We start from the raw sequence: 27771 nt of genomic DNA, 5'->3' as shown, positions 1-27771 counted from the left end.
AGCGGCCGCGCGCCATGTGTGTTGTTATCCCGAGCGCTCACTGATGACGCAATGACGCGAGCGCCAGGCCATAACCCCCCATTTGGGCTTGGGCTGGACCCGGCGCCCACCCCGCCGCGGGCTGAGGTGAGTCGGTGTGGGGCGACTTGGCCGCAGAAGGCACTGAGCTCGACATGGTCTTCTTGCTATTCGGCGTGGTCTTGGCGGGGCCTTGACTCGGGGGGGGATGTCTTGGGCGCACCAGACCATAGAGGGGCCTGCATTTCTCCCTTGTTCGTGCTGTATCCGAGGCCTGCTTTGCAGGTCCGTCCCCCCCGCCCCGGCCTGGCGTGGAGCTTGAGGGCTTTCGCAGTGAGCCTCTGTAGTCCTTCCGTTTGCCCAAAGTAGCACTTCAGGCTGCTCCTCTTTGGCATTCGTAGCTCTTTCCCCCGTCAGCCTCAAAGCTCTAGTAGGGCATCGCCTGTCCTTAGAATTCGAGTAAGCAAAGAAGGAAGATGCTTTGGTGCTGACTGTGCTTAGTCCCGTTAAGTTGGTGTCACCATAAGGTCAAGGAAAGGGAATTGTTTATCTCTTAAATAAAGGAAGCTGCGTTGTGCCAGGTAAGACCATTTGTCCGTTTAGTCCAGCATTGGCTACTCCAGCATTTCCCAACCTAGTGTCCTCTTAACTGTTTTGAGCTCCTAGTTCATCACCCACAACCAGCTTAGCCAATGGTCAGAGATGATGGGAGTTGCCCTACAGCATGCGTAAGCACACATGTTCTCCATCGCTTGTAGCAGTTGTTCTTCAGGATGTGAGGCATAGGTCTTTCAAATCACCTGCTCCCTGATCCTTTTACCTGAAGATTTCAAGTACTCCATCTTGGATCACCTTCCTGCAAAGCATGTGCTGGAGTTTTGGTTCCTCTCTGATTGGTCTGCCATTAAGTAATTTGGGAGTACTATTCACTTTTATAGCTTGATGCTGGTAGAATTTAGCTCTGGTTGACTGTTACCTGAAAACTCTTGAGTGCAGTAAGAGAGAATGAATGGGAGTAAATATGGCTTGCTACTGTTTCTTAACATATCTGGCCCTCACAGGAAATCAAGTGAGCTTCCATACATGCATCGTATACAGGATTGCTGCCCTGTTTATGCTTGTAGGAAAAAAGGTGGAGGAGGATTAAGTATAGGCTTCAGTGTTGTGTGGGTGCACATCGGTTTTCTTCAACATGCAAGAGGAAGAATAGGTTGTCAATGTATAAAACAGAAAAACAAGGGTGAAAAACAGCTTGTTACTTGTGACTGAAGTTTTCTTCCTACATGATCACTCCTTGTCTAATCTTGTCTTGAAAGCTTTAAAAATATGTGGAATAAAACTTGTTAAGACTGTTTACAGAGAACAAGGGTTTTAATGGGCACTTCATTTTCTCGTGTTCTCATAGCAGTTTGAAACATGCTAAAATTTCATGGTACACATGGTCAACACCTGACTCCTGTAGTACTCTTGTAAACTGCCCTTTCAAAAATAGTCTCTCTCAGAGGAGCAGGGCAGTGGCCATCTCTTAGACTGTCCTGTGGCAAGCAAGATTTGGGAGGCACATGTGCTGAATAAATATGAAGGGTGTTATCTGCATGGTTACGGTATAGTAAAGTTGCACTGGTAAAGTAATTGTACACCTGATCTTTAAACCTTAAAATTATGCATTATTGGCTTTTGTAATAAGTGCTGACGCACAAGAATTACCTGCACTTGAAGAAGTAAGAGAGGCCTGGACAAAGCCTGGTTTCCATGGAATTTGAGTGAAATTGATCCAGGGTCTGTGAGTGACGTTATACAGTTTTAAAACCACAGGACCTCTTTACAGAAAGAACCACTGCTTCAATCAGCTTACTAGGGAGACAACCTTTTTGCTTATATACCCACTAGTTTCCTCCTTGAAGTCAGTAGAATATCAGAAGCCTACTCCACAATAGGTTAAAGCTGGGCTTTCAGCATGGATGCTCCTCTTCTGTGGAACAGCATTCCTGTTGAGATATGAAAAGTGCCTATTATTTCATTTTTCCATGATCGACTGCAGACCATTTTGTTTTGACAGGCATTTCCAACTGGGTGAAAAGGTATCTGCCTTAGTTTTAGTAACACTACAGAATAAACACCTATAGTTTTCATCGTTTGTACTATTTTAAAAGCTATTTTAAGTAGGGTGTTGTTGTTTTTGTAAATTACCTTGGGATACAAATGGAAGGTGATTAATAAATTAACAAAATAAGTGTAGTATTGCTAGTTCCCCCCACCCCAAGATGGTGACTGCCCCTTTCAAAGCTCTGATTTACTAAGAGGATGCAGTTGTTACTCTACCAGTCTGTTACCTACCTTCATTCCTGCCTGCAGTAGTAAGGTTGACTTTAGATATGAGAGATGGTGGCTAATGGTGCAGCTACTGCAATATCTCTCAATGCCTTGATAGTTTTAATAGGAGAGGCATCAACTCCAGATGAAGACCAGGCTATTCTGTTTGCATTCCAATCACTTCCTTATAACGGCCTTCTAGGTGAATATTGAGAAATATTTTACTTCCTTGGTAGGTTCTGGGACAATATCTGATTGCACTGACGAGCATTGTTTCCCCCCGTTTCCACCCTTGAGATTTGTGTAGGATTGGAAGGAAGTACATCTGAACTCTTCTGAAAGTACAGTTCTCAAAACATTTTCTTGTTGAAATTCTATTGCAGTCTGTGAAGGGTTTGCACAATAAATCTTTTTTTATAATATCGTAGATTTTTTAAAAAGACATTTGAAGGAGGAATAAAAATTAAATATGATGACAGGTACCTTTAAGATGAAAACAGGAAAACTTGAGGTGCTAACTTTTCTCACAGCATTCATAAGGAAGAAAAGTGTGTGTGTGTTTGTATGTGTATGTACACCAGCCTTTCCCAAGCTGGTGGCCACCTGATAATTTGGATTGCAACTCCTGTCCTCCCAGACCATTGTCCACATTGACTGGAGTTGTTGGAGCTGGAGTCCAAAATGTCTGGAGGGCATTAAATTAGGGAAGGTTAGTTGCTTTGACTTTGCAGTGTGAAGAAAATGTGCTCATCATTTTTTAAAGATTATTTTGAAAGGCATGCTTCTAACACACTGAGTAATGCCACACTTCGGATAATTTTCCTGATACTTTTGAATGCCAATTGTGCATGATTGATGTTTGTTACAGGTGCTTTAAATTGACAAAGACATGTGGTAAGCCATCAGCAGAGGGTGGAATGTCCTCTACTCTGCAGTTGGCTTCCCCTTCTACTTCTTGAGCCTTGAGATCATTCCCGTCCTGTGAATGGAGGTTTAGGTTTAGCTTTAAAGAGATTTTTGGGATTAAATGTTAACCTTTGAACACTGACTTCCTTAAGCTTTTTGTTTTTTCAAAAGTGGAATGCTGCATTTCTTTCTGACATGCCTTTAAAATTCTGTTGTTTAGCTGCTCTTAGTAGATGGGATTCTCTTACGGTTGCTCAGGTTTCATGTACGTTTGAGGAAAGGTAAAATATACAATGGCAAAAGATGTTTGAGAAGATCCAGCAGCTTTCTAGTACTTTCCATTGAGTAGCTTGAGTTTAGACATCTTTTCCTCTCTCGTGGACCAGAATGGGAAAACTCAGACTGAGAAAGTGACATAATGTAGGCAACTTACCAAACTCCTGTCCAGCATTTTTTTTTTTATAAAATAATCTTCAAACACTGTAAAATCAAGCAACCTTCTGTGGTGTGTTGGGATATAGGGGTGCTTTTCTCTTTTGATAAAATGAATGGAAGGTCCTCATTTTCCAAAAAGCGAGCCAATTCAAAGATCTGTCTGAAAAAATGATGAGACTGGTAAAATGTAAATCTGGCACCTAAGAATTATTCTATTTGAAACATTTGATGCTTAATTCCTAGGAATCTGAAATATTTTAAAACCCTGATAAGGTAGGTTATTTGGCAATTTAATATTAGCCCAGCAGCATAAAATGCTAAAGCTTGTAATGGAATTTTGTACCTGTGTAATCTGTATGATAATGTTGATAGTATTGTTTGAGAGTCAACAGTTTCAGCATTCAGCATCTGCAACCCTAGCTCCAGAAGGAACAATAGAGAAAAGAAGGTGCCAAACGATACTGTAGGTCAATATGCTGATCAGCCAAACAAATAGACAAATACTGAGTTCACTTGGAAATCTCTTGACTTCTGTGAAATTTACTTTTAGTAACTATGCTAAGCTAGAAGCCTTAATGCCTTCTAGTTATACAGCTGCTAGACTCCATTGCATTCCCATATTCTTTTTGCAGAAAACATTCGCTGTTCCAGCATCAATTTCCTGTCTTCAGCTTCATAGGTAACCTATAATTTGGGTGCAGATGCTCATGAAATGTGAGCACTTCATACCTGTGAAGTGATTCTGGTGACTTTCTCCCTTTCTCACAATATCTCTGCACATTTTTGGATGCAATTAATTAACTTGCAGGTTTTCCTCTACTGGAGATTGTATTAAGGAAGCTCTAGCCAACTGGTTTTGGGAGGACTTGGGTTGATATATTGAAACAGTTTGAACTGTATATGTACTAAAAGTTATCTTGAGATGCTCAGAATTGTTGGATCATTTTATTTTTAACTTGATGGAGTTAGCACAGAACTAAGAATGTCCGAGTCTTGGCTTATCAGTGGAAGTACTGATGTTGTGGCATTTCTTCCTTTGGTTTCATGACAGAGCTGTGGTTTAAAGCACACTTACACTCCCCCTTCCTAATTATATTTTCTGGGAAGCCAAGTCTCCTGAGTCATAGTAGAGATAATTTCCAAGTGATTGAATAAGCAGGAGAAAGAATTGAGGTTATTAATATGGTTCAACTCAGACATCACACAGAGGTATGGTTTGTGTCAGTCTTCCTCCAAGCTGGTGTCTTCCAGATGTTTTGGACTACAATTCCCATCAACTCCAGGGATGGTGGAAGTTGTATTCTAATGGGTGCCAGGCTGTGCAAACCATGGTTTGCAAATTTACTTCAAACTGTAGTTATTGATTCTGATTTGTTGGTGATCACAAACTGTGGTTTAAGAATTCAAATATTGCACTAAAACCTGAATTAAGCTTATGTGCAGAAAGGAAGGGGGCATTTATTGAATAAATATAGTATGCTCATCTCTCTCTCTCTTTCCGCTCCAGCTTCCTGGGATGTCGTGGAGATTGGAATTGTTCCAGACATGCTTGCTCTGGTGTTGCTCTGGGAGAACACCTTGATGGATGATTAGTACCATTCAGTGATGGGCTGTGGGACTAGCAAAGTACTTCCTGAGCCTCCCAAGGATGTTCATTTGGATCTCGTTAAAAAGGTGGAGCCATATACTGGTTATAAAACTGACATATATAAGCACTTCATCAAGGGTGATGGAGATGCCATCAAATCTGCTATCCCTTCTCCTCCTCGTCACACTAACCCACATGTGGAACAGGCAGAGCCTCGCAAGAACAGAGTGGCAAAGTACCGTGCAAAATTTGATCCCAGAGTGACAGCCAAGTATGATATCAAAGCCCTGATTGGCCGAGGCAGCTTTAGTCGTGTAGTACGGGTGGAGCACAAGGCTACCAAGCAGCCGTATGCAATCAAGTTAATAGAGACTAAGTACCGTGAAGGAAGGGAAGTGTGTGAGTCAGAGCTGTGTGTGTTGCGTCGTGTTCGGCACACCAATATCATCCAGCTCATTGAAGTGTTTGAGACTCAGGAGCGTGTCTACATGGTGATGGAATTGGCCACTGGAGGGGAGTTGTTTGACCGAATCATTGCCAAAGGTTCCTTCACGGAAAGGGATGCTACCCGAGTGCTGCAAATGGTGTTGGATGGGGTTAAATACTTACATACATTGGGCATAACTCACAGGGACTTAAAGCCAGAGAACTTGCTCTATTACCACCCAGGCATGGATTCTAAAATAATGATCACAGACTTTGGGCTGGCGAGTGCTCGAAAGAAGGGAGACGACTGCTTAATGAAGACTACCTGTGGGACACCAGAGTATATTGCCCCAGAGATCTTGGTCAGAAAGCCCTACACAAACTCAGTAGACATGTGGGCACTGGGTGTGATCTCATACATCCTACTAAGTGGGACGATGCCTTTTGAAGATGACAACCGCACCCGCTTGTATCGGCAAATTCTGAAAGGAAAGTACAGTTACTCAGGGGAGGTGAGTGTGTCAAGGTTCCAGCAAGGGAGTGCCTGTTGTGCCAGTGTATTCTGTGATGGTCTGAAATCTCTGGTCTCTACAGGAAACACCCTCATCCTTAAATCTTGAAGCCTACTGCAACCCTGGTCCTTTAAAAGCTACTGCTTTCAGAATATATAGTGTATGTTTTTTTGTTTCAGAAATTAGGCCCCCTTTTGCACAAAATGTCTTACAAGAAACAACAACAATGAGGTTGTCTGGGTGAAAGCAAAAGTAACAAGTTATTTCCAAGCAGTGGGAATCTCTGCCCCTGCTGATGGGAGGTGGTAAGGCCAGGCTTTTTCAGAAATGGAATTGAGAGTCATTTATCCATTTTTTGGAGATGTATTGCATTTCCTCTAAAGAAAAAAACCCCCTCTCAAAATGGTTTGCAAAGAAGAAAAATGTAAAAGAAGTATTAAACTAATATAAAAATTCTTATTTTTCTTACATAAATTAACATTATTTAACATTTTAGCATTGGAATGGTTGGCTTTTAAGCAGTTTGGGAGGCCTCACTCCTCTGGAAGATAGAAGAATGCATGGGAGCTCTGCCAAGTCTTTACAACAGCTTCAGATGGGATGAGTTGAAAAGCCATTCCCCTCTAGGAGTCTGCCTGTCCTCAGGAAAGATGGAGCTAAATCTAACTTCTGAGTCTTGTCTGGTGCTGTTCAAAAGAGCAGTGGACCCTCCAGAAGTTGTTGGACACCAGCTTCCATCAGCTCTGGCTAGCATGGCCAATGGCCAGGGCGAATGGGAGCTGTTGTTTAGTAATATTTGGAGAGGCACACATTCTCTGGAGAGGCAATGCTTTGGAGGCTATTTCTAGGGGGTGCTGGCATGTATCAATTAAATCTGTCATTGTACTGCTTTGGTCTGCTTCATTGTGTGTCTTATGGTTATAGAAAGAATAATATATGAATGTGGAGATAAGTTCTATACTTCCTTCAATAAGTTACACTCAGAAATAGAAATAATTCAAATATTGCCCCTAGTGGCATCTCAGCAAGAACTGAGCCAAATGTTTTATATGTGTAAGAGAGCAATTTTTCAGTCGGGGGTTGAGAAGTGACAGTAAAATAACTGACTGAAAAACAAACGAGGTACTTGCTAGTTCTCAGGCTGTGATGACATTTCAGTAATGGATGAAGAGTCCTTTTTATATTATTTGGGGTGTAATGTTCTAGATGCTAAATCAGGATATAAGTTGCTTTTGAAAACATTGAGGCAATTTTCATGGCTGTGCAGGTTTTGATAAGTCTTCCAAATAATGTGCAGTTGGTCACTCTTTGATTTGACTTGTAGCTTCTGTATGTTTGTGGCTGGGTTGTGTCAGGCAGTCAGATTTCACAAGCAAGTAGGTAACCTACAGTAAGTAGGCACCCCATTTATATTCTGTAGAGTAGTAGTAGTAGTTGTTGTTGTTGGTTATTTTGCCATGCCTGTTTTGCTTCCTGTAGACCAGAGCCAGTGAATCCAGATGATCCAACTAGTTTCCCTATTTGTGAATTGTGAATGAATCTGACAGCTGCTATGTCCTGGCACTGATTTAAGCAACATGTTTCACAGTGTTTAGGAATGAGTGATAATCAATGGAGAAGTAGGTCAAAGAGCTGATAGCGGGTGGTAGGCTCCCAAGCTCCCACAACCCCCCCCCCAATAATGGGTGTCTTGAAGAAACCATGCTTCTGCTAACCTGATAAATCTTGGAGAATCAGTTTTCTTCTTCTTATCTTTTTTGGTGTAATGGGAAGAAATCAGCCATAAGCTTGTTTTATCACTGGCCTTCCAAAAACAAATTAAGAGAACTTTTATTACACAGAAATCCTTTAAAACTGCACTGGATGCAGCTGTGGCAAACTGAGTGTAAGATTGAGAATGCGGGAGAAAAAGGCTGCTACAGAAAGGCCCCTACCCCCCTTTTTTAGCTTTAACTCTGTGAAATGAACACACTTTTATCTGACAGTGGCACTCCCGTGGAGATCCGATCATAGAGTTATAGATTCGCCTGCAGTGACCCTCTAGGCTAAAGCATAAGAAATGTGCTTTTGAACCAGGGAGGAGAGTGTCTGCTAACATAGGCTCTCATAGAATTTCACAGGCAGAGAACTTGCATCATAGAAGAATCCAAAAAAGGTTAGATGTTTTTCCTTCTCTTCCTATCCCCAAAAGAAAAGGTGTACTTTCCAAGACAAGGCTTGCCTCAAATGCTGAACTGAGATTGTGGAGTCCTATTGAGAGAGAGAGATGTGAAAGCTGATATTCAGGCTGACTTGTGAAGTATTTCCATTTTCTTGATGAGAAATGAAGAGAGCTTACAATTTGGGTTCCTTTCCTGGAGCAGTGTCTGTTTTCAAGAGGCTAGTAGGCAATTGATGGGAAAGCTATATCTTAATAGCTCATTTAGGTCCTGCTGACCTCAACTACTCTAATTATCATTCTCTGGCTCCTGATGGTATAGAGTTGATGGCAAAGGCATGGGGTTTAAGGCAGTCTGGGGATAAGTGACTTGGCAAGCCCTTTTGATGATGTTAGCTCCCTGGGTAAGGGTTACAATGCTTATCGAAGCTGGATCAGTACAGCCTATCCATCAGGAACTAATTGTGTTCTCCCCTGCCACCCTGCTCCCTGCTGCTCTTTCTTTGCTTTATCAGGGCTTTGCTAAATAAGCTGAAGGGGCTAGTTTTACTGTCAAAAATCCTACAGGTAACATAGCAGAAAACTTATTCTACTGTTCTAGTGTTTCCATTAGAGAGGAGAGTTCACATGCTTTTCAGAAATGTATCCTGTCACTCTTTTGCATTTCTGATTTGATGCTAACAAACTAGAAGGCTTCCAACTACTTAAAAGTTGGAATTCAAGGGAGAAGTAGCTATTTGCAACTTGGCATAATATGTGGAGTACAGGTACTGGAGGCTGTTGGCCTGTGGGGAAACTTAGTGCTTGGGAGCTGGTGTAGTGTAGAGGCTGATGTATAAATCAGGAAGTCCCAGCTTCAAATGTCACCTCTACCTTGAACTCATTAAGCTGCTTTAGGCAAGTTACTTTCTCACGGCCCTGGTTCTCCCATCTACAGTATGGGGGATAAAAACGCAGACTTAGGATTGTTGTAAAAATTACTGGAAAATATACATGGAACCAAGGACCTTATACCAAGTCGGGTGGTTGTTTTACTCAGTATTGTTCACAATGATTGGCAGGCAGTCTCAGGCAGGATTTGTTCCCAGCTCGACCTGGAGATGCTGGGTATTGAACCTGGAACCCTTCTGCATGCAAAACAAATGATCTACCTCTGAGTTATGCCTACTTCTTCTTGAAAGCACTTTGCCAATGTTAAAGTACTAAGACTTGCAACAAAATGTTGCAGTGTATCATCACCTTTGTAGAGGAGTGCTCCTCTTCAAGGTTCCAATCAGCCATGTCTTCCACCTTGATTTTCCATCTTTTTGGGCAGGAGGTTATCTCTGCAGAATCTTTGCTGCTGTTAGTGCCCCTGCTGAGTCAAGATCAATATGTCCTTTGGTCACAACAGTGGCAATGCTCAGGCCAGAGTCTGTTTCTGTTTCTAGTTGAATGCTACCATGTCATGCATCACCACAGTTCCCCATACCACTGCCATCCTGTTCCCCAAGCTCAGGTCACTATTCATATCATCTGGAATGATTCCCTCTCTTCCTACCGTTTGTCTTGAAACAGACAGTGTAGTGCTGTAGAGAGTTACAGTCCTGGCAAGCTCTGAGTAATATTTGCAATAGTGCATGGAGCCTACGTTTGACAGAGTGGCAGGCAAACAGTTAGTTGTTTTACTATTATGTTCACCCATAATGGAAGCCACTAGCTGCATGTCATAAGAAGAGGAAAGAGTCCTGTTGGATAAGGCCAAAGGCTCATTTAGTCTAGCATCCTATTATCCCAGAAGCAGGATATGAGTGCAGCATCACTCTCCCTACTTGTGACCTAGCAAGCTGTATTTAGAGCCTTCAACAATGAAGACAGAACATACCTATCATGGCCAATAGTCACTTATTAATTTATCTAATCTTGTTTTAAAGCCATGAAAGTTGATGGCCACCAATACATAATTGTGGGAGTGAATTCCATAGTTGAACTATGCCCAGTGTGAAGAAGTACATTGCTTTTCCTGTGCTGAATCATACAACATTCAGCTTCCATTATGAGAGTGGGAGAAAAAGTTATCTCTATCCAATTTCTCCAACTATGTTGCCATGCATCTTAAATGCTGTCAGTCTGGCCTCAGTGGCTCAGCCTTTCAGCAGCCCCTCCTAGAAGGCATCATAAAATAATTTTTGCATAGAACAACTTGGAAATTCGTTGAAATAAATTGCATCATTTTTGTATCTTCATTTCTACTTGCCCCCACTTTTTTTGGTGCCTTTCGCTTGAACTGCTGCATTCTCAAATTCTTCCGTATATTGTTTGTGTTTCCTGGCTGCTCTGTCTCTGTGCTTAGATCCAGAACATTGTAGTGGTTAGAGTGTCAGGCTAGGAGTGGGGAGAATGGAGTTGAAATTCTCACTGAGCCATGAAGCTCACTGAGTGCCCTTGAGCCAGTCAGTTACTACCGCATTTTTTGCTCTATAAGACTCACTTTTTCCCTCCTAAAAAGTAAGGGGAAATGTGTGTGCGTCTTATGGAGCGAATGCAGGCTGCGCAGCTATCACAGAAGCCAGAGCAGCAAGAGGGATTGCTGCTTTCACTGCGCAGCTATCCCTCTTGCTGTTCTGGCTTCTGAGATTCAGAATATTTTTTTTCTTGTTTTCCTCCTCCAAAAACTAGGTGCGTCTTGTGGTCTGGTGCGTCTTATAGAGCGAAAAATACAGTATTTCTTTTGAACCTAGCTGACATCTGAAGAGCATTACAAAGATTATTATTACATTTTTATACTGCCCTTCATCTGAATATCACAGGGCAGTTTACATTATAAAAACACAAAAACACATACCATAAAAAGAAAATAAAACAATGCCTACTATCGATGGTTTAAAAGACCCTAGATTGTTTAGGAGAAGAGGGATGTTTTTGTCTGACACCTAAAGATAGTAACAAAGGTGCCAGGCAAGGCTCCCTGGAGAGAGCATCCACAAGAGGGGAGATAAAGGGTCGGGGAGAAAACCAGTGTGGTGCAGTGATTAAAAGTGTTGGACTATGACAGTGCAGTTCATGAGTAAATGTGGGCCAGTCGGTCTGTCAGCCTTACCTACCTCACAGGGGAAGGGGAGAACCATACATGCCATGCTGAGCAACATGGAGGAAGGCAGGGTAAAAAATTAACAAATCCTCTTTGCCTTGGCTTTTACTTCAAGATCTACTTTTACTTACTAAAGAAGCCCAGTGGAATCTGCGGGGAATGTTTTAGAGGACATGTCTAGAGTTACTGGAAGCAAAGTAAGAATCCTGAAAACATACTTTGTAAACTTTCCTGATCATAATTTAAAAAGTGTAGGCTGCATTATCTGTCTTTGAAAGAGTGGCTGAAATCTATTGTCATGGATATTTGTTGACTCGCTTGAGTAAATGGTCCACCAACGTCACACCCCCCCTTCCTTTTGCTTTGTGACTCACACCAGCTTTTATTCTCTGATGAATACCACCTTCAGATGGGATGAGGCTTAAACACCTTGACGCACAATGCACTTTGAAGGGTCGTGTTGCATATTTAGCCTGGAACACGATGTGGTGCATAACAGTTTCTGGTTGACATTAGCTTGGGTTAGTGTGAAATGGAGGCATACAGAATTATAAAAGGGAAAGGAACATAACATAAATATTCAAAGACTGCCTTTGTATTTAAGCTCCTCCTAACACCATAGCATCTGCCTTCTTCCTATTTGACACTCAAGCTTAGCTTTTTGCTATGGCTTCACCAAGTCAGCTTCACGGGACACAGTCCAAATAAAATTGGGATATCGTAAATATGTGTGATTTTTCCTCAACTCCTCAATGCAAAAACATGTTTACTCATGGGAATTGGTATCCCAAACATGTAAGGGCTGTGTGCCATGTGGGGATGCAGGAGGAGCAGTGCAAATAAAGGGACAGTTTTTGCTGATGCCAGTGGGAGAGCATCTGCTTTGCATGCAGAAGGCCTCAGTTTCAGTTTCCAGTATCTCCATGTAGGACTGGGAGAAACCCCTTTTTGAAGCCCTGGAGATCTGGTCCACACATGCAATATTGAGCTGGATGGACCCATGGTATATCAGCGTATGGCAGCTTCCTGTGTTCTTGTGCACAGCCCTAAAAGAAAACTAAACATTCCCAAGTCTCATCTAAAAGCAAGCAGGAATTCAGTGCATGTGCATTGATCTCAATGGAAATTTGGCTTGCCTTTACTAGCAGGGATGTGTGTTTATGATGTTATGGTATTATTATTATTATTATTATTATTATTATTATTATTATACCACATTTATTTATTTATTTATTTATTTATACATACATACATACATACATACATACATACATACCCTATTTTCCCCCCGACAGGGATTCAAGGCAGCTTACAGATAAAATATCGTGCAGTCAGATATTTTGGTGCTAAAAATATTTATACTTTAAACATCAACTTTAGGCAGGCAGTTTGCCACTTTAACTTTTGTACCCACTTGTCAATCCATAACTCCCTGGATGGCTTACTACAACATATTCATAGCATATAACAAGAAAATATAGCCATAATAATAAAGTGCTGCAATCCTGTATTGACTTACCTGGCAATAAGCTCCACTGAACTCCACTGCGTTTTCTTTTGAGTAGGATTGAACTATCAATGCCAGTAAGAGCCCAGAAAATTGAAAGTGATTTTTCTTTGACCCCCTCCATCACATTTGGCACTGTTACAAAAACGGTCCTGACTTTGGTAGACTTCCACCACACTTTGATAGTAGGGGCATTCAAGAGGTGGCTGATTGTAACAGCGAGGGAGCAGGAGGTCTTTTGGTTAATGCTTTTTCTCCATACATCCCTATAAATGACTGCACAGTTCTTCTGAGGCTTCTGAGGATTTGACTTTCCTGCAATAGTTACAGAAGAATGTTCCCAGCAGGAAACTAACCCAACTGAGACTGTAAGGTTGTTTCTTTCTTTCCATTGACTGATATACAGTATTTGATTTTCTTTTTGAAATTTGAAAGGTCTGAATGCCTGTTTCAAAGGATTATTCGTTCCAACTCCCTCCTTACCTGTAGAAAGGGTGCTCGGAAGGTAAAATTCAATCTGATGTTTTCCATGCTTGGCCACACTGGCTGCTTCAAACATAACATGATGAATGAAATACATTCAAAGTCAGCGCAAATTAGAGGGCCCTTTGAAAGAGGTGTTTCACTTTCCTTGGTCCACTTTGTGCTTTTTTGGCTGGATGTGAAGATTTGGCTGTCTCCTTGGATGGTGCTTTGGAAGCAACTTTTGGATTTTTAAGATTGTCTTCCTAGTGGTCTTATTAGAACCACCCCACCCCCACCATGTGTGAGATGCATTAAATGTTGCACATATTTCCCACAGAGGCCTAAAATTGTGCGTATGTACAAGAATGAACAAACAAATCAATGAAGATTCTGACTGGAATAAATAGAGGCTAGAAAATTCAGCTTTTACTGAGAAGAGGAACTGTTTTTAAGTGCACCTGAGAGTTCTGTCTCCTGGAAGAGAAGAGAAATCCATTTACAGAGGAATGTGCTCTTGCGTCCCAGATGAAGAGAGCATTGAGCAAGTATGGGTGAAGGCTGCATGTGACCTGAGGGGCCTCTACTTAAGAGACAGAGTGTTCTGGTCTCTCTCTCTCTCCCCCCCCCTTTCTTTCTTTCATTTTTTTTCTTTCAAGACGGAGGAACATTGAAAAGAGCCTGAAATAGGCTGTCTCCATGCCTGAGGTGGAACGTTGAGGTCAGCCTGACAAATGCACACTCTATGATGAGGCTCAGAAGCCTTTTTTGCTCTGCCTCTTTTTCTTATCTCCTACACCTGACCTTAATGCAACTGTTCATCTCAGGCAGAGGTAGCCAACATGGTGCCCTTCAGTTGCTGTTGGGTTACAACTGCCGTTATCCCTGACCATTGGCCATGCTGGCTGGGGCTGATGGGAGTTGGGGATCCAGCAACATCTAAAGGGCATCATATTGTCTATCTGCAGTGCTGATGTAGTTGACGTGGTTTTGTGCTGAGCTGTGTAGCTAACTAACTGGAACAGTGGTAGAAACTTTTGCAGAATTAGGAACTCAAGTAGCAATGTCAACATCCTGCTTGGTTACCTAGGGTGAGTGCAAATCTGCTCAAAGTAACCAGATATCCTGTAGTAAAGATGTTTCTTTGGGGAAGGGGAGAATGGACCTATATTTGGACCTGTATTGCAAGCTGAATTTGACACTTCTCATTGTCAGTTTCTATGAATTACTAAGCATCTGTATTGTTTTCTGTAAAATGTCCACTTTCCATTATGGTGCATTAATTATAAACTTCTTTGAGTCTCCAGGAGAGTATTTTTCTCAAAAAACATTGGTACCTCGGGTTAGACACTTAATTCGTTCTGGAGTTCCGTTCCTAACCTGAAACTGTTCTTAGCCTGAAGTACCACTTTAGCTAATGGCGCCTCCTGCTGCCACTGCGCCGCTAGTGCGATTTCTGTTCTCATCCTGAAACAAAGTTCTTAACCCAAGGTACTATTTCTGGGTTAGCGGAGTCTGTAACCTGAAGAATCTGTAGCCCGAGGTACCACTGTAAAGTGAAATAGTTTGAAAATCACACATCAAACACTTGTTTGAGATGGAAGTGAGTTCCTTGAATAATACTGGGACAAAACTAGTATTGCATTTGTTAAAATAAATGTGATTATTTAGAGAACGTGGAGAATATCAAATCAAGCATACAAATGCACACACTCACAAAGCTTCTAGCTCTGATTTAAGTGTGACAGAATGCACAGTACGCATTGTAGTTTATTTGCCTTCTGAAGGTGCTCAGTCCATTTAATAAAATGAGAGGGATAGTCTCCCATCAGAATAGAGTGAAGACTTCTTCTGCAGCATGAATCCCCTGAAGAGTAAAGAGGCTATCTCAGTTGTTGCATCCCTTTTAGACTTATTTGTTCACCGTCTTGACATCATAAATACATAGTTTCAACAGACGGTTAAAATATTTTGGGCTTGGGTCCCTTTTGACACAAGCCTGATTTGCCATGCTTAAAGAGAGAGCAAAATACGTTGGCCTTACGTCACAACTGACTGGCAAGTTGTATAAGTAGAGGACAGCAAAGTTGGGCTATAATGCAAATAATTCCACCCCCCCACCCCCCGTCACAGGGCATTGCAAAACCTTGTGAATAACCCAAGTAAACATTCCTGGAAAACTAAAAAAAGAAAGAAACCAAACTAGTTTAACTAATAATGCATGTTTCTTTTGGTCACAATGGGAACCCACTGAACCACCAGGCAATATGGTGAATCTATTCAGCTGCATATGGAGCCAGCAGAAGAGCCTGTTCTTTCTGCCATACTAAGTCCACACAATGCAATTCTTTGGTGACCTAGAGGCTTTTTCTTGCCATTTACACCAGAAGGAAAATTTCTTCCTTTTCTAATACAATATTTTTATCTTATAAAATGCACAAAATCTTATCATAAATAAGTAAATATACAATAGATTGTCTTGATACATTTGTCATGAATATAAACTGATGGAAGTATCCAAAAGACTCAACATCTGTAAATTATTACAAATATTCTGCTCCTCAGAAAATCATGTATAAAACTGTTGTTACATTAATATTAAAGTTTCTAAAGATTTATACATTCTCATAAAAATGTTGCAACTGTGCCTTCTATTTCTGGGAGCCAACATGGTGTAGTGGTTAAGAGCGGTGGACTCATAAGCTGGTGAACCAGGTTTGCTTCCCCGCTCCTCCACATGCAGCTGCTGGGTGACCTTGGGCTAGTCACACTTCTCTGAAGTCTCTCAACCTCACTCACCCCACAGAGTGTTTGTTGTGGGGCGAGGAAGGGAAAGGAGATTGTTAGCCACTTTGAGACTCCTTAAGGGGAGTGAAAGGCGAGATATCGTCCAAACTCTTCTTCTTCTCTCCTCAGCTTTTGATATCATCAATCATGGCATCCACCTGGGAGATGGGCTTCAGGGGCACTATAGGGTGCCACAGGATATAATAATGTCTCCGGTGCTATTTAACATCTACATTAAACCATTGGGAACATTCATTAGGAGTTTTAGAGTAGGGGTAGGCAACCTAAGGCCCAGGGGCCGGATGCAGCCCAATTGCCTTCTAAATCTGGCCCGTGGACGGTCCAGGAATCAGTGTGTTTTTACATGAGTAGAATGTGGGCTAGATGAAGGCTGCTCCTTTTCTGTGGAATAGCATTCCTTGTCAAGATATGGCAGGTGCCCGTTATCTGCCCTTCCCAGAAACAACTGAAGACTTTTTTGTTCTGACAAGCTATTCCCAACTGGAGAAATCCAACTCTTCTGAAAGCTACTAAAAGCAAAGCCATTTTCAACAAATCTATTAGTCTTTGTATTGATATAGACATAACAAACCCAATCAGTTTATTTTTCAACTCTTTTATAGTTGAAACCTTATTTAATCTCCAGCATTCATCATAATTTATTGTAGCTGCCATAACTATATGCACTGTAAGTTGAGAACCTACATTTTACTACATTTAACACAAACTAAGAGCAACTGTTACTGTAAAGACAAGAAGGTTTATTGAACTCTTCCAAAAACCAAGCAGACCTTCCCACCCTGCTTGCTCAAATATGTCTCTTATCATTCTGTCCAAGCTCTGGTTTATGTTTACTTTATTCCCACCACCCCTTGTGTGGTCCAGTCTTTCTGAGAATTGGTAGCTTTGTCTGTCCCTCTCCTCCTTTCCCTCCTGCAGTTCTGGGAGAGTGCCAGTCTGGAGTCCCCAAACATGCTTCCCAATTAGTTATTTGTTTGGACCTAAATTCTTTTCTGGAAGAATTGTGTGGTTCTGCTAAAACCTGAGAATCAGCTCAAGCAACCAATCAAGCATTGATTGGTTAAATGGTAAGCTGTTCAGACAGTTGGTTATGGGGAGGAAGCTTCCCGCTGTCAGCTGTTTGTAGCACCTGCTGATACTGGATTTGCCGGCCCAGCTATATAGATTCATGCCCAGTGGCTTGTAGCTTGCAGAGTTCCCATACTGTGGCATGCTGCACATGAGGAACGTCTCTCCTGGGGGAGCCTTTATTTTGAGATATTTCAGGAGATTGATTTCCAGAGTGATTGGGGAACTAACTTACAGCTGTATTATCCTAGACCAAAGGGGGTTCAAATCTTGTAGAGATTGCATGATGAGTACAATTCAAGAGATTCGTCTAGTTACGTGTCTGTCATCTTGAACTTTCTGAGATATATGGAGTGACATTCCTAGGGACATCCAGATCTGATAATGGCTTAACTGCTTGCCAGTACCCACTTAAAACAAGGCAGCACAAAATTTCCTTTATATTGTTCATTTATCAAGGAACATCAGTGGATACATCTGGAGCCCTTCATGGTCTATTTTTGCATGATGTGTCAAGTCACCAGACTCTTCCTGTAGACCTGGATTTGCCAACCTCTTTGAGCCTGTGGGCACATTAGCAAACCAGAAAAATGCTTGAGGGCACCACACACATGCCACAACTCTTCCTCCCCGACTGTAGGGCCTCTAAAATTGTCCAAATGTCACAATTAGGTTTCAGAAAAGGAGTCTTATTAGCCAGATGTAATTTCAGTGGGAGGATGGGACCTTACCATGCACCAGGGAAACCCTCTGTGCCATCGAGCAGTAGTTGTTAGCAGTGATATGTTGCTCTCCTGGCTTCCCAACACTGCATGTCACTGCCAGTTACTGAGAGGGAGAGGGGCAAGGCATTGGGAACTTTGATGCAGTGCAGGCACAGTGGTGAAACCAACCTGATGCTACTCCAGGGGAGCAATACTATTAATAGCAGAGCAAGTGACTATGTGTAGGCAGTCAGCTGAATAAACCCATTAGGGCTAGGGCCAACCTGGCCAAGGCCAGTTTTTCTGTTCCCCTTCTTCCCTTGTGGTTCTGTACTCCCCACCCCATCCCATTCCTTGCTATATTGCTGTTTTCACTATTTATGATATTGCTGTTGCTTAATAACTGCTTCAGAAACCAAACATTTAGTTTGGCTGAGCCAGTCCAGTCTCTGGCAAATTTATATATAGTTATCCTTTCCCTGATTTGAGAAATGGGCCACTCTGGTACTCTTGCAGCAGAGAGTCTATTATAGCATTTTAGGCTGGGAGGTGTACGTTTGTGTCTCCACAAATTTTGATTGCATGACTTAGAATCCTGAGAATCTCCTCTCCCTTTTTCTTTAAATGCCTGTTTCCAGCCCTCAAGGTAGCAAAGAGAAGCTTGAAAGTGTGTTGGCAATGCCTGTATACTATCAAAAGAAATTGTGGGGAGCAAATGGAAGAGGATTTGCTATCAGCAGGGTTTCTGTGGCCTACATAACTTCTTGCCTTTCCCCATGACTAGCTGAATAACTTCTATAAATCTTCTAAATTTGCATAGTCTATGCATATTGCAGTATCCAGTATTTCTTGGTGTTGAATTTGATCTACCTTAGACAAGAATTATACCTGCTTTTGGGTTGGTATAACCATGGGTCCTTCTAGCTCAGTTTTGTCAATGCTGGCTGGCAGAGGCTCTCCAGGGTTTCACAGTTTCCCAGCCTTATCTGGAGACATCGGGTATTGAATCCTATGGCACTCAAAGCCAGTGCTCTGCCACTGATCTACAGCCCTTCAAGAGTACAGGGCTGCCATCTGTTTCTGTACTTCTGTGTTGTTAAGAAACGCAAGTAACCCAGACAGTACAAAATAAGGGTGGTGCCTGTTGAGGATGGTACCCACCGAAGATGCAGCAATTGTTTATGGCGGCTTTACTTTTTCATTTGAGCAGTGTTTTACAGGGTTTCTGACTGCTTGGCTTGCTCAGGCTTTTGCTGACTACCACCAACTGCCTGGCAATCTGTTTCTCAGGATTCATTAACTTCTTTTCTCTGGTGTGTAGGAAAAAAGTATTTCTTGCTTGAGTGGGTTGATGCATTTAAGCTTGCCTAGTGCTTGGTCTTAAATGTGGCTGCCTTTAGTTGTGCATAGTGTATGCCTGTGTCTTAAGACTCTGTTTCTTAGGATGATGTGTGTCTGTTGTATGTTATCCAATGACCTCTTTTTAACAAGGTGTTTGTGCAAGGGAGACCACGTTGGCTATTTTCATTTGAGAAAACTAGGTTATAGGAGATGATGGCACCAGATGGCCGCATATCCTTAGAGTGCTGTGGATTATTAAAGGGTTTGTCATGCTCTTATCCTTTTTTCCTCCCTCCCGATACTGTCAAGTGCCCATTGCTTAAGATCTGTCATGAGTTGTGTCATCTAAGAGCAGGGGTGGGCCTAATTTCAAAAGCTCTCTGGAAGTGATCAGATCTCTGGCAAGAGTGATCCTATAGGAGAGAAGAAGAAGGGGTGGCAGAAATTAAAAAGCCCAACTCTACCATGTGTGCCTGGACGGATTATCCCCAAGCGAATGCAACTTTAAACAGAAGACAGGTTCCCCATTCCTGTTTTAGAGGCTGTATAGTTCAGGGCCTCAACACACCCTGGTCTGATTTAGAACTCCTAGGTACCCATACTTTCCTGTTAGATGTTGGTAGGCCCCTCATCAATGGCACAAGAATCTATTGGAAGGAGTGCTGGCAATTCTTCTCAATGTCTTATTCATCTTGCTATGTATACAGCTGATCCCACAGTTTTGGTGAGGAAGGCTTATAATTGTGGAAGGGAAAAACCTCTACATTGCTGTCCCTGTTGAAAGCCTGGAGCACACATCATCATAAGATGATAGAGTTGTGCTTCTTCTAGGCTGGGAAATGCCTGTTGTTGCACAGGCAGTCCTGATTCATCTAGCCGATCAGCTCCTGATCCCAGTTTTATTCTTCTTGTTCAGGAATTAGAAGCATGTCCTTGGAAGCCTGCCCTAAGGTCACTGTTGTTGGGGGCTGACACTGTGAGGCCAGAAGTACTGTGATATAATTCTTTCCAGCCCAGATTACATCTGAAAGAATTTTTAAGCTGAACATTAAAATAAGCAATACTTCTGAGTATGGGGACGGGTCAGAGAGGGGCAGTGGTAGTTTCTACTTTTTTCTCTTAAGAGGCCCAGATAAAGTATAAAGTATTCAAGCTTCTCCTGCTATTAGTGCTGGCTACAGGGAAAATATTGTCCTAGTTCACACAGGAGCCTGTAAACAAGGCTCTGGGTGACTGTAGCAGCAACTAAGGATTCCAACAGCTACTACAGCCAGTTGCAGAGAGCCCCCCTCAGTCCTCTCTCATTGTGGCTGCTCACCCTTCCTATGGCAGTAATGCTTGCTTTCTTGCTTCTGCTGATCCAAAAGGGTGAAGGAAGTAATTGCTTGCTGCAATTCATTGGGAATCCAGTAACTCTATTTTTATTTTTGCTTCTTTGAATTCTTTGCTTGGAAACCTTTAAGGTGCACCACAGACAGAAGTCACCTGGATCCCCAACTCTTTAATGGATCACCTCATCTCAGATCAAAATAAACATATCCACTCCAGATGTCTGCCCTTGCCATGAGAAGAGTTTATGAGGAAGTGTGGCCATTTCTTTTGACTTGGGGTTTTGGACTAACACCCTAAACTGCACTAAAATGCAAATGTCAGCACAGTTTGCAGTGCCCATTTTGTCACCTACTTTGAAAAGGCTGACAGCAGTATGCCTAGCTCTGATTTGTGATTGAGATGAACATTCTAGATAATTTTCTTTTTGTGAGGAAAGTTCAGATTTTAATTTATCTTATATTAAGTTGCTGGTCAGCCCATTACGTGCACAGTAGCTATGTATTGAAATGGCCTCTATGATTTATTTATTTTTAAGCAAGGAGAGTAACTGCTTGCTTGGCGCTGAAAGCTCCTTATGGACCAAGAACCTTTGGTCATGTTTTTAAGCTAGATGAGTGGTTCAGATTTTATTTAATCTTTCTTAATGTAAGATTAAAAACAAGATTAGAAAGTTCTGGTGGCAAGACCAGCTCCTTGGAAGCTTATTGCAGGATTAGAAGTGTATTTCTTCTTGCTATCCAGAAAGCTCCCTTGTGCTACAACAGACATTAACTCATTTGTCTCACTGTGGAAGATTATAATCCACTTTCCAGTAAAGTAACCCTAGCATTTAGTTCACAGCAGGGCTTAGTGATGAATCGAACTGCCTCCTCAAGAAATCCGAGAGAGAGCAGCATTACAAAAGTTTCCTTCCTCACAAGCTTTCACTCTATACTAGGCTGTGGTTATGTCTGCACTACAGACTTGGTGTTGCACAATAAAGCCTTTAATACTGAGCCAAAGGAAATAGACATGTTTCACAACAGCATACAATTAAACTATGGGATTCACTCCAATGAAGGCAGTGATGGCCACCAACTTGGATGGCTTTAAAAGAGGATTAGACAAATACACAGAGGATAAGGCTATCAATGGCTACTAACCACAATGGCTTTGCTGGGGGACAGTATGCTTCTGAATTCCAGTTGCTGGAAACTGCAGGAGGGGAGAATGTTCTTGTGCTGAGGTCATTCATGCAGGCTTCCCATTGGCATCTGATAGGGTAACGAGTCTGGTGCAGCCACACTGGGTACCATGCTGCAGGGGGCACCACAACAATCCTGTAGAGCGGAGCATGAGAGGCAGGGTGCCACTGAAATTGGAGAGCCCGAAGTTCACCACTGACCGTAAGAACAGAGTGCTACATTAGATGGCCTGTTGGTCTGATTCAGCAGGCTCTTCTTATGTTCTTACTTCAAAAGTTATCAGTAATTAGAGGACTTGTAGTTCAGTCTCGCTCCTGGGAGCTTGCTGTTGGCCCCAAATAACAATGTATTATAGGAGAAAGGAAATACAGGAGGAAGACACAGACTGGCTTTGTTCAATGAAATGCAGATACGCAGAATCCATGTGCTCATCTAAATATGTACTTGAGGGCAGCTTTGAGCTGTCATAGGAACATAGGATACAGTAATACCTCCACGAACGTCCACCTCGTCTAGCGTCCATTCCGGTGAACGTCCACGGCAAACCCGGAAGTGCCGGAACAAGTTACTTCTGGGCTTGCCGCATGCGCAGAAGTGTTAAATTGCTCTTTGCACATGCGCAGAAGCGCAAACGGCTCCGCTTGCGTGTGCAGACATGGCACTTTGCCCTGCATCCTTTTCAGCTAGCGGCCGGGGCTCCGGAACTGATCCCGGTCACAAAATAAGGTACAACTGTACATCTAGCTCAGTATCAGCTAGACCAGGAGTTGTCTTATGTAGATTTTTCAATTTCGTTGTTCTCTATGGGACAATGACAATAAAGATGTATCGTATCGTATCGTCAACCTGGTCCCTACCGCCCACTAGTGGGCGTTTCAGGATTCTAGGTGAGCGGTAGGGGGTTCTATGGCACAAGCTCCTTCCATTGAGCACTGGTGGGCGGTAGGAAAATTTTACCATCAAGAAAGATGTATTAGTGGGCAGTAGGTATAAAAAGGTTGACTACCCTTGAGCTAGACTGACTAGTAACAAGTAGCTCTTTGTAGTTTCAGGCAAGAGTCTTTCCCCAGCTCTCCCTGGAGATGTTAGGGGATGAATCTCAGAATTTCAGCATGCCAAGCTTATGCTTTCCATTTGAGCTATAGTCCTTCCCTTAATACTGGTTTACCTATAAGAAGGACTCACGTGATTAGCTCTTAAGGTGAGCATAAGAAAGCATGTCATACAGCCTTGTTACTTAACTCCCAGAATTATCTTAACTTGCACAAAATAAATAAATAAATACCAAGTGGCTAGTAGAATTTGCAGACTGGAAGAATTTCCCCACCACCACCCTCCAGCAGCATAGAAAAGGGGTCCTTTTTGTCCCTTCTGTTAATATTTACTGAAATACTGTGCTACATGGAAATGCTTCCTCCGATTTATTAATACAGGTGAAACTCGGAAAATTAGAATATCGTGGAAAAGTTCATTTATTTCAGTAATTCAACTTAAAATGTGAAACTAATATATGAGATAGACTCATGACATCCAAAGTGAGAAATGTCAAGCCTTTATTTGTTATAATTGTGATGATCATGGCGTACAGGCTGATGAAAATCCCAAATTAACAATCTCAGAAAATTAGAATATTAAATGAAATCAGCAAAACAAGGATTGCAAATAGAGCAATATTGGACCTCTGAGAAGTAGAAGCAGATTTCAAATATAATTTCAGTGAAAGTTCAAGTTGGGAAAGTAACCACTGATCCTATATGAGAATGGTTTGTAATTTTACCAAACTGCTCTCTTCTAGCACTCTTTGTGTCTTATCATACACATATATAGTAAAGAGTGATGTCAGTTGACTCACATAAGCGGCCACAAGTTACAAACCAAACACAGTAATGGGCACCTTGATCAGCTAAACCCTTTTCATGCTGTAGTGTTTTCCAGGCTGATGGAGGAAGACACTTAATGTTCAGGAGCTCCAGATATACATTCTTGCATTCTCTCTGCATCAACAAGCGGCCTTTACTTGCTGCCTGATAAAAAAAAAATGTGGATGAAACGCACAGTAGCCCTGCGTTGTTTGCTACGTTAATGCTGTATCATCATTTGTTTCTGGAATATATGATATTGAAATATGACTTTCTTCTATAAGCATTAACATATCCTAGTTGATTATTTGAAATTTGGAAGGAAAAAAATTTAATTTGAATTTTCTGCTTGGGATTTTCCTTTCATATACTGTAATTGCAGAATTGGAGGGGTTTCCAAGGGTAATCTAGTCCAACCCTCTGCTAAGTGCCCAACCAACCTCTGCTTAAAAACCTCCAATGAAAGGAAGTCCACCACATTCCGAGCTAGTCTGCCTCTCTGCCAAATAGCTTTTACCATCAGAAAGTTCTTCCTAATGTTTAGTTGGAATCTCCTTGCTTGTAATTTGAATCCATTGAGGGCCTACCCTTTGGAGCAACAGAAAACAAGCTTGCACTATCTTCTTTGTGACAGCCCTTAAGATATTTGAAAATGGCTGTCTTATCTCCTCCCAGTCTCCTCTACTCCAGACTAAACATACCCAACAACACCCTCAATCATTCCTCATGAGGTTTGCAGAACAGCAAGAGTCTTGATCCAGGTTGGGACTTCGGTTGGGGGAGGATTACCTTAACATTTTCTCCATCACTGTTTTGTGTTGAAAATCCCTCACACACCCCTCAGAATCTGCTATTTACTGTTTTGATTTTTTGTTTGTTTGTTTTTTAATTGGCAGAGAATCTCAATCATAGGGCTTCAAAGATGTGGTGAATATCATGTATACTTTGACCCTCTTTGGGCAAGTTACTTTAAGGCTCAATTTCTATTAATCTGAAAGTGAGAAGTGAAAGATTATACTGTAAAAATGATTTCTCCCCTACCCCCCGCTTCCATTGATGCCGTTCTTCCATCAAAGTTCAACCCTGCTGATGTGGTACTGTGAAATGGATCAACTTTGTCAGGAACTTGACAAAGAAGCTGGTAAACTCATCTTGGCTATAACCTCAGCAGGATATTCTCTTTTTTCCTTTTTTTCTTCAGGAGGGTAGCTTAATTAAATCAAGCCAAAGATACATACAGTACGGCAGGTGAAACCTGCAGCAGCATAAACAGATCAATAAACCGATTTGTGTTTGCTGACCAGAAGAGATTTCTAATTACTAGTGCTCTGTACTCCCCATTTCTGATGGCGTGGGAGTAATTGAAAGCATAAGAAATCCAATTCCCTCTTGTTTGGGAGTTTGTTTCTGTTTAGCTCCACTTAACTGGACTGGTAATGCTGACTCGTCTGTCGAGGCTGAAGGTGGTAATTTATTTCCAGTTGTCTACTTGGGATCCTAGTTCCTTATTCAAGAGTTGCTTAAATTTTTTAGTAGGAGTTTATTTTTAGAGGTTTCAATACACTGTGCACTAGCACATTAAAGTATATATGTGTGTGTATTTATTTATATCTGCCTAAAAGCACACATGTGCCCCAGACTTCCTGCTTCCATTCTGTCTGAATCCTGTATCAAAAAGAGAACGAAAACTTTGCTGATAAATAACTGTAAGCAGCACCAAAGGGGGAATTATCCTCCAATTTGTGAACCTATGGAAATACTGTATATTCTGTATTGTTGTATAATATCTAGGATTTATTGCATGGAGAATCAAATAATATTATTATTACTGTTGTTTTTGTTGTTATTTAATCTATACGCTGCTTACATGCCAAAATGGCTTCTAAGTGGTTTGCAACTATAAAATCAGAATCAAAACACACAATAACATTAAAAGATCCATAATTAAAATATACAATAAAACAAACAATTAAAAAAGCATAATGAAAACCGTGAAAACCCATTTCAGGAGATATGGGAGATAGTCCAGCAAGATTCTTAATACATGTGAAAGTGTTCACACACACCAAAACTGATTTTTAAAACTATTGATTTAGCATGTTTAGAACCTTTCTGAAGTTCTGTCAGAGTGCAAATACTGAAAACCCAAGTATTAGTAAATGCCTTTTGACTTTTCACACAAAACTTAATTAAGAGATGTAGCAGTATGGTTGCTCATTAATCATACATTTGCTGCCCCTGTAGTTCTGCTGCCCTGCAATCCATTAGTCTCCAGCCATGTACGTGCCAATGTACATCAGCATCTGTGGCTTCTTTCACTGCTCTGGGTGAAGGAATAACAAGGGCAAGGCAAGTTATGTGGTTTCTTCCACTTGCCAGAGCAAGTGTGGTAGGAATGCACACTTATTTAAAACAAGACTGCTTGCACATTGACATTCTTACTCCAGTGAGGGATGGTCTGTTTGTTACCAACATTAGAATTAATGCTTTCTTCTCTCCCCACCCCCTGTTTCTTTATAATTTTCAGCCATGGCCCAGCGTGTCCAATCTTGCTAAGGATTTCATTGACCGTCTGCTCACAGTGGATCCTAGTGACCGGATGACAGCTCTTCAAGCCTTAAAGCACCCCTGGGTGGTCAGCATGGCTGCCTCTTCTTCCATGAAGAACCTGCACCGCTCCATATCTCAGAACCTCCTCAAGAGGGCATCATCTCGTTGCCAAAGCACCAAGTCAGCCCAGTCCACCCGCTCCAGCCGCTCCACTAAGTCCAATAAGTCCCGGCGGGTACGGGAGCGGGAACTGCGAGAGCTGAACTTGCGCTACCAGCAGCAGTACAATGGCTGACAACTCAGCAGGAGGCTGCCTGGCTTGTTCTTTGTTTGTCATTGGGACATGTTCTGCACTGTGTTCACTAAAGTGAGGGGGCCCCAAGCTCCAGCCCTCTTCTCTCAAAGCCCAACTTCCTATGTCCATCTTCCTGCCTTGGGAGATGGAGCTTTAGGGATGCTGCTGACCCTGAGAGCACATCTCACCTGTGTAGGGTCAGGGGATTAGAAAATCCTGCTTCTTGGCCCAGCCCTGGAAAAAAAGTCTACAGTTAGTTGCCTGAAATACTGGAGCCACGCAGAAGAGTCCTTCCCTAGCCAATAATCTTTGCTACTCCTATTTATTGACTCCCAAGTTTTATCTAGCCAGCCTCTGTTGCTACAGGGTCTGGGAGGGGGTGATTTAGGCCAGGGTAGCTAACATGGTACCACCCAAACGTTGTACTACAGCTCGTCATCCCTGTTGACTGGCCATGCTGACTGGGGCTTATGGGAGTTGGAGTCCAGCAATAACTGAAAGGCACCACATTGGCTATTGCTGACTTAGGCTGTTGGTTAAAATCAGGATCATGGAACCCCATGGGTCCACAGGTGCAGAAGGAGATTACTGAGTTCCTCTTCTGGCTGCAGCCTTTTGCACTGCATCATACATTGCCCCAGAAGTTTTTGTGACATCAGTTGGGGGTTTTCTGCACCCAAAAGAGAGGGTAGTGGAGCCTATAAGTCCTAGTACATGTATGGAACACTGCACAGCTCTCTGAATCTTGGGCTATGCACTTTCACAGTTTCAGTTTTCACTTGGTTTTGCACTTAAATGGCTGTTTTCCATCCATACAGCTGTGAAATGGGGACCAAATTCTCCTTTGATACTTGTTGGAGGAAATCAGAATTAGTGCTGCTCCTCTCACTGTCCTGTGTGTTGAAGGCCGGAGAAATGGTTGTGCCTTAACTACAGTACACTCATTTTGTTGGCTGGGAATGGCTTTTCCTCCCACTATTTTGGAGCCTTATCTTGCTCTCTGTTGTATCTTTCCACTTAACGCTGGAATGAATTATAGGAAACCCGGTCATCATTCTGACTCAATCAGTGCTTAGATGTGTGACTCAGTACTGCAACATTGTAAGTGACTGAGGAGACATCAGACAGCTTTCTTCCATCTTCTGACCTCCTGTACACACACCAGGGGGGTCTCTCATCACAGGGGTGACATCAAAAGTCTGTTTCTCTCATTAAAGGCTTGAGTGGGTTCAAAC

General features: G+C 42.1%; 1 protein-coding gene across 2 annotated transcripts; it reads left to right on the top strand.

Moving 5' to 3' along the window:
- Positions 1-20: 20 nt before the first annotated feature.
- PSKH1 (protein serine kinase H1) lies at positions 21-27601 on the top strand. Of its 2 annotated transcripts, none has more exons than XM_053399712.1 (3): positions 21-126; positions 5180-6198; positions 26219-27601. In XM_053399712.1, exons 2-3 carry the CDS (start codon positions 5278-5280, stop codon positions 26534-26536), a joined length of 1239 nt encoding a protein of 412 aa, XP_053255687.1. In that variant the 5' UTR covers positions 21-126; positions 5180-5277; the 3' UTR covers positions 26537-27601. The 2 variants fall into 2 exon arrangements, with proteins under 2 accessions (XP_053255687.1, XP_053255688.1); XM_053399713.1 differs by lacking the exon at positions 21-126 and adding an exon at positions 229-599.
- The last annotated feature ends 170 nt before the right edge of the window (positions 27602-27771 follow it).

This window comes from Podarcis raffonei, chromosome 8 (assembly GCF_027172205.1).
Source record: "Podarcis raffonei isolate rPodRaf1 chromosome 8, rPodRaf1.pri, whole genome shotgun sequence".
NCBI lineage: Eukaryota > Metazoa > Chordata > Lepidosauria > Squamata > Lacertidae > Podarcis > Podarcis raffonei.
The sequence above is the reverse complement of the archived record's forward strand: the minus strand, read 5'-3'. Positions and strand labels throughout refer to the sequence as shown.

Excerpts from the sequence above, each read along its gene's own strand:
- PSKH1 (XM_053399712.1), top strand. The coding sequence starts at position 5,278 with ATGGGCTGTGGGACTAGCAAAGTACTTCCTGAGCCTCCCAAGGATGTT. Across the intron at positions 6,199-26,218 it reads AGTACAGTTACTCAGGGGAG|CCATGGCCCAGCGTGTCCAA; the intron begins GTGAGTGTGTCA and ends TATAATTTTCAG.